Source organism: Poromitra crassiceps, assembly GCF_964638095.1.
Source record: "Poromitra crassiceps genome assembly, chromosome: 28".
NCBI lineage: Eukaryota > Metazoa > Chordata > Actinopteri > Beryciformes > Melamphaidae > Poromitra > Poromitra crassiceps.
The window spans coordinates 4066616-4074115 of NC_139651.1; the positions used below are offsets into that span (position 1 = coordinate 4066616).

Below are 7500 nucleotides of genomic sequence, written 5' to 3' on the forward strand. Positions count from 1 at the left end.
GACTGCTGAGATTTGACATTTAGGTTGGAAAGAATGGAAGCTGTGCTCACAATTATTGGGGGGAAATGATTGTTTTCTCCCCAAACTCAGAAGTAGGAGCTCAGGAGGAGTACTTGAAGGCAGCAAGAGCATTATAAACATGCAGCGCTCGAAGCCTCCGGGAGAGGCGACCCTCCCATATAACATTTGACAGGTTCTGTGAAAGAAATACAGAGCAAAAACATTTGGACTTTTATTGTTGCTTTGCTGAGGCAAGCAGATTTACCATGCAGAGAGGAGCTATATCTCCAGGAACAGCTCACCCTAAAATCCAAAATACATATTTTTCCTCTCACCTGTAGTGCTATTTATCCATCGATATAGTTTTGTGTTAGTTGCCTGAGTTTTGGAGATATCGGCCGCAGAGTTTCTGCCTTCTTTCCAATACGATGGAACTGGATGGCACTCGGCTTGTGGTGCTCAAAGTGCCAAAGAAATACATTTGAAAAACTCAACAGCAATGTCTCTTTCCAGAAATCATGACCCGGTTACTCAAGATAATCCACAGACCTCGTTATGAGCAGTTTCATGAGGAACTATTTTCTCTTCACCAAACTACAACCGCTAGCTGCTAGCTAGTTCCTACATGAGACTGCAAAAGAAAATAGTTCCTACATGAAACTGCTCACAACAAGGTCTGTGCATTATCTTGAGTAACCGGGTCATGATTTCTGGAAAGAGACGATGCTGTTGAGTTAAAAAAAAAAAAAAAATTGGTGCTTCGAGCACCACAAGCCGAGTGCCATCCAGTTCCATTGTATTGGAGAGAAGGCGGACATCTCTGCGACCGATATCTCCAAAACTCAGGCAAAACTATCCCAAAACGATATAGATGGATAAATAGCACTACAGGTGAGAGGACAAAATATGTATTTTGGATTTTATGGTGAGCTGTCCCTTTAAGGCTGTTTGTGCGGTGAGGGCACCGATGAGATGTGAAAATGTTTTGGTCGTGAGAAGCTACCCCGACAGTTGGGATGTAGCAGTCTTTTATATGTTTATAGCCTTGATTTGTGGCCTTGGTAGGGATAGACGAGGGGAGTAGAGGAAGAACGTTAGGAGAGAACAGAGGATATTGTTGCAAAAGAGGTACATTTTCTAAAAGCTTTGGGAGACGTGGGGAGGATGCTGCACACTGGTGCACAGCAGAGACGTGGGGAGGAGGGATTGAGTTGATGCTGTTAGAAAGGAAGCCTTTATCCCTGCTGATGTTTTGCTCATGAAGTATTGGGGGGATGTGCTGTCAGTCTTTCTGAGGGACATGGAGTACCATGTACCACTGCCAGCAACCTCCTGTGAGAGGTAGCCTCACCCACAGAGTGCTCAGATGGTGGAACGTCTGCTACATTTTACAGCACCACACTCTCTGTGTGAATATAATATATTTAGACTCGTATTCACCATGATTTTATACCGAATGTTGAAGCTGTCAGATGAAAACCGTGGGAAATTTAGACGTGTGTTTTTTTTTTTACTAAAGTCTAGGTCATCTTAGTCTCGCTCGCCAGCCTCCCCTCCCTACCGGGAGAGGAGTCTGGCGCCACGGAAACAGGCAACTGGGATAAACTCTCCCCTGCTCTACAGCTGCTCTCCCATTGGAGCGACTGTTTCAGTCTCTGCCGGATGTCCGCTCCCGGCTTATTACAAGCTCTGTGATTGGCTCCGACCATGTCAATCAGAGCGGCTTCCGCTCCCTCCTCCCTGTGTGTCGCTGTAAATAGTGCCCTGCCGCCGCAGTGAAAACAACAACGCTAACTAGCTAGCAAGCTAACGGCAGAAACCTACACGCTAGCTCGTTGCTGCACGCTGAAAACGGCAAGTTGGATTGTTGGAAACTATTTTCCAAGGGCACTGCCGCTAAGCGCCGCCCATCGCAATCCCACTATGGAGACCTGCGGCGCCAGACTCCTCTCCCGGTACGGAGAGGAGGCTGGCCAGCGAGACTAAGGTCATCTAAGCCAGTGGTCCTGAAAGTGGTGTCTGGGGACCCCAGGGGTCCTGGAGGGGGTTCCAGGGGGTCCCAAGCAAAACGTTTTTTGTATGCCAATGAGTCAGGGGAGGGAAACCTTTGACCTTTTTTGGTTAGGTTAGTTTAGACCACCAAAATCTGTTTTTATTTTACTGTACAACCCAGAACATGGCGCTAATGGCATTAGCATTGTCCATCCACATACTGTTTAACGTTAGCATTTGAGCTAACACTATTGTAACAAACTATATCCAGGATGCACATTGCACATGCAACATTACTAATCTGATTAATATCACATCATATTTGGGTGATGGACCCCATCAAATTGCTGTAGCGGGCTGTTTTAAAGCTAGAGCAAAGTTTCTGGTGTCATCTGAATGGAAGAATTACTCAATTTGAATATGAAAAATATAAATGTTGGTATAATAAACTTTGATTACCAGTCCTTTTCATCCAATTAGTATAGCTATAATTGGGAGTGATGGTGTTACAGTAGGCTACTGGTGGAAGTGCACGGTCACAATCTGGCCCTCTGGTAGCGAGGAATTTTTTGTGGCCCTCTCTATCATCAAAGTTGCCCATCCCTGCTTTAGACCATAATGGGGCACTACAACTCTCCACAACTCAGGATGATGGTGATGATGATGATGATGATGATGATGATGGTGGTGATGGTGATGATGATGATGATGATGGTGAAGGTGGAGATGATGGTGAACAGAGGTTGATTTTTGAATAAAAGGCCAATATCAGCCACATATATGAGACCACCTAACCCCTCTCTCCTCTGTGCTCTGTCAGGACTTGGAGCTGCTGGAGTCGGTGCTGCGGTCCCGGGCTGCGGGCGCGGAGTCTCAGGAGGCGTGGGACGGGCGGAGCGGGGGGGCGAGCCTGCGCTCGTCCTCCGGCCTGAGCCGACAGGACCGCAGCCGGCAGCTGTGGGACGACATCGGGACCATGGAGGAAGACGCCGGCAAGCTCAACGCCCTGCAGCTCCGCCTCGACGAGTCCCAGAAAGTCCTGCTGAAAGAGAGAGAGTAAGACATCTGAGGCCATTTACACCTGGCGCTAACATGCATTATCCGTGATCCGATTGCAATCAGATTGTGTTTTATCACTTGAAATGCCAGGTGTAAACACCCCCAAAACGCAACTGTCTGTCTGTCTGTCTTCCTCAGGGACAAGATGGCTCTGAGCAGGAGCATCGAGAGGCTGGAGGCTGAACTCAGCCAGTGGAAACTGAAATACGAGGAGCTCAGCAAGAGCAAACAGGAGGCGCTCAAACAGGTGAGATGTGTGTCAAACAGGTGAGACATGTGTGTCAAACAGGTGAGACATGCGTGTCAAACAGGTGAGACATGCGTGTCAAACAGGTGAGACATGCGTGTCAAACAGGTGAGACATGTGTGTCAAACAGGTGAGACATGTGTGTGTCAAACAGGTGAGACATGCGTGTCAAACAGGTGAGACATGTGTGTGTCAAACAGGTGAGACATGCGTGTCAAACAGGTGAGACATGTGTGTCAAACAGGTGAGACATGTGTGTGTCAAACAGGTGAGACATGCGTGTCAAACAGGTGAGACATGCGTGTCAAACAGGTGAGACATGTGTGTGTCAAACAGGTGAGACATGCGTGTCAAACAGGTGAGACATGTGTGTGTCAAACAGGTGAGACATGCGTGTCAAACAGGTGAGACATGCGTGTCAAACAGGTGAGACATGTGTGTGTCAAACAGGTGAGACATGCGTGTCAAACAGGTGAGACATGCGTGTCAAACAGGTGAGACATGTGTGTGTCAAACAGGTGAGACATGCGTGTCAAACAGGTGAGACATGCGTGTCAAACAGGTGAGACATGCGTGTCAAACAGGTGAGACATGCGTGTCAAACAGGTGAGACATGCGTGTCAAACAGGTGAGACATATGTGTCAAACAGGTGAGACATGCGTGTCAAACAGGTGAGACATGCGTGTCAAACAGGTGAGACATGCGTGTCAAACAGGTGAGACATGCGTGTCAAACAGGTCATATCTAAAGCGATATGAACCAAGCCTAAATATGACTAGCTGCTGTGTAGCAACTCATTGAACACACAGGCAGGTCAAAGACTTTTTTAGTCTGGGGTCCAAGAACCATCAAGCACAGAGAAGACATGATCCAGGTACCCATGGTGGGTCATGGACTCCAGTGTCAGGCTAATAGCATGTATTTCCACAGTATTAAAATCCAATATCAAGGATGTCTCTAGTCTAGATCTCTCTAAAGGAGAGAACAAATATTTATATCTTAAATTGTTGAGTCCAGTGCCCCATAACTAATATTCTAAAGCTATATTGAGCAGTACGAGTTATGGATCAGATCAGTCTGTGGGATCAGCTGCTACTGGAATGGGCCTTTATTATAGGAATTCCAAATTCTCATGTAAATAAACTTAATCCTTTATCTGCCAGGGACACGCCCACACCACACAGTCTTGTTTCAAGTCATAAGTGTAGATGTTTTGACAGTGTTACACCACTTGGGGGCAGTCAAAGCCTGCGGTGAAGAAGGAGAGGCAGGGAAGAAAAGGGAAGGCGGCAAAGACTAGCCTGACATGCGGGGTTATTGGACACCAGTAGTGGATGAAGTACACAGATGCTTTACTTGAAGGAAAAATACTGGCGTCTAATACATACCAAGTAAAAGTCCTGGATTCCATATTAAATAAGTAAAAGTACAGAACTATTAGCAGCAAAATGTCCTAACAAAAGTAAAAGTACTCATTATGCAATGTTATATTATTACAGTATTATATTTTGTTTGTACACTATCACTAACAAACACATTTGTGAGCATTTTAATGTGGAGCCACTTTTAGATACTTTGGGTAGATTAATTTAATAGTAACAGTACCGCATCGTATTACAGTATATACGTGTACATTTATCATATGTTTTTATAATAATAATAATAATAATAATAATAATAATACACTTTATGTATATAGCACCCCTCACACAAAGTGCATAACGTATTCAAGAGCAGATAATTTAAACAGTTAGACAACAGTTATTAAAATATATTATAATATATTATTTTTTCCGTACTGTATGTTAAAATAACTAAAGCTGCCAAACACATGTATTGGAGTGGAAGGTACAATATTTCCCTCCGAAATGCAGTGGGGCGGAAGCATTAAGTAGCATCACATGGAAATACTCAAGTACAAGTAACTCAAAATTGTACAGTACTTGAGCAGATGTACTTAGTTACTGTCGGACGCCAAAATCGTCCGGTTTGACGAAACCAGCTGAGGAAAGGAATGGAGACGGGTAGGTCAAACGAGATGAGAGATGTTGACAATCAGCCTCTGGAGGGACAGCCGGGCGGAGGAGGTGGAGTAGGGAGGAGGTGGGGCAGGGAGGAGGTGGGGTAGGGTGGAGGTGGAGAGGAGGCGGATGAGAGGCTGGAGGGATGAGACACGAGCCCAGATGAAATGGTCAGATAAGCAGGCAGGTGGGATGAGACGGGATGCTAAAGGAAGATTGGGTCACCTTTATCTCCCAGGCTCCTGTTGTCCCAGATACTCAAAACATCACACGGGGGATTTGGTGAAGCCAATTGCGACAGATAGCAACGAAATGTCAAGCAATTTCAGTCGGGCGTGTTTTAAAAAGATAGCTCGTTAACTGAGTTTCAGTCGGGCATGTTTTGAAAGACGGCTCGTTACTGTGTTTCTGAGATATTGAATGATGTGTGTGTGTGTGTGTGTGGGGGGGGTAATGTTGCTTTAGCCGCAGTCTGTAATCGCATTAGAGAGGATTCCAATATTTCTAGTTCAGTATTATTGGTTGAAAAACTATTTATTGTTCAGTAAAGAGTCGCTTCAACATGCCACTGAGATCTGATCGATGTCTTGAATTAAAAAAACACACATACAGAAACAGAAGTCAAGTCAATTTGTCAATTTTTATACCGATGCAGCGATCTTCAATTGGCGCGGGGACCTTGCAGGGACCTCCTCCTTGGCAGATTAAGTTTCAACAGAAACGTAATATACTTCCATTCGACCTCTTAATAAACACTATAGATATTAGTTTCTCTAAAGCAATGTGGTGTCACAAAGTTCAGTTCTTTGCTACGGCAGCCAAAAAAAACCTTCGGCTGAAGATTACACTGTAGCGCCAAATCGTAACAAAAGTGATCTGGTGACGCTATATTCACCTCATGTAGAAGAGACAGTCTGGCTCGAGAGACTAACAGGAAGTGTAAACACAATCGGAAGTTCCGATTGTGTTGACACTTCCTGTGACTCATAAACCTAGTCTGACTCTGAGTCAAACTAGGTATGACCAGGTGAGTCAGACTAGGTTTGAGCAGGTGAAATAGCCAGCTCTTTGAACGGGAAGTCGTGACACAATCGGGGTCAAGTGGGCGGGGCTACATAAGGTGAAATAAGGTTCTTCTCACACGAGCCACTTGGCGACGGCGACAAGGAAAAACTCCACCTTTAACATGAAGAAACCTCAAGGTGGGCGGCCATCTGCCTTTGAAGAGAGAGAGAGAGAGAGAGAGACAGAGAGAGAGACAGAGAGACAGAGAGAGAGAGAGAGACAGAGAGAGAGGGAGAGAGAGAGAGAGACAGAGAGACAGAGAGAGAGAGAGAGAGAGAGAGACAGAGGGAGAGAGACAGAGAGAGAGAGAGACAGAGAGAGAGAGAGAGAGGGAGAGAGAGAGAGACACAGAGAGAGAGAGAGAGAGGGGGGGTGCACACAGTAGCTACTAATAACAAAAATAACAATAACCTCCTGTCAAGCTGGAATGCTCATCGGAGAAATCAAACGCTGGAGGCTTAACCCTGCCACCTTACACAAATCAATACCAGTGCTGATAAGCAGGGTAAAGGGGTGGATCAATTGTTCCTTGTATTACATTTGGCAAGATCCATATTGAGCTGAAAGTAGTTATTGGACAGTGAGTGAGAGTATGTAGCTTAGATACGATGGTACGAGACACTTTGTTCCTTTACTTTACTATGCTATCTAACTTCATCATGCTTTACAGCACTTGAAGAAACTCATTTTCTACAAATGCTCTGTGCTTTTTACTGAGCCGTAGCTACTTAAAGGATCATTTACTTTTTTTCCCCCAACCTATTTTCCCACACTGTATGTGTCTAAGGGCCTCATCGTGACGTCGTTTTTTCAAATCGGTCGAGTACTCACCGAGATAGCCTTGTTTACAGCTCGAGCAATATAAGTCAAACAACTAGCAGTGTTGTAACCCAGTCGGGCAATTGCGCACCGTCATTCCACGTTCGCTAAAACTGCTTGTTTTGCTGCTGAAAGACTCAAACTGTCATTATAGTGTCTGGCAACATGGAAACGACTCTATACATGATGAATATTCTTCTCCGGTGGTTTACTGTCGGACAGAGAAAATGTGCGTATGAACAGGCGAGGAGAGAGAGAGAGAGAGAGGAGAACAGGGAAGCTGGTGCTGTGTCAAC

The 7500-nt window shown here is 45.3% G+C and overlaps 1 protein-coding gene across 1 annotated transcript in view; it reads left to right on the forward strand.

Annotated features, from left to right (window-relative positions):
* Positions 1 to 7500, forward strand: part of ccdc102a (coiled-coil domain containing 102A) — a 92634-nt gene that overhangs the window by 64943 nt on the left and 20191 nt on the right. Inside the window, exons 5-6 of the mRNA XM_083662208.1 lie at positions 2813 to 3048; positions 3190 to 3298. Coding sequence (XP_083518334.1) covers positions 2813 to 3048; positions 3190 to 3298 — 345 coding nt within the window. The remainder of the gene's footprint in view (positions 1 to 2812; positions 3049 to 3189; positions 3299 to 7500) is intronic.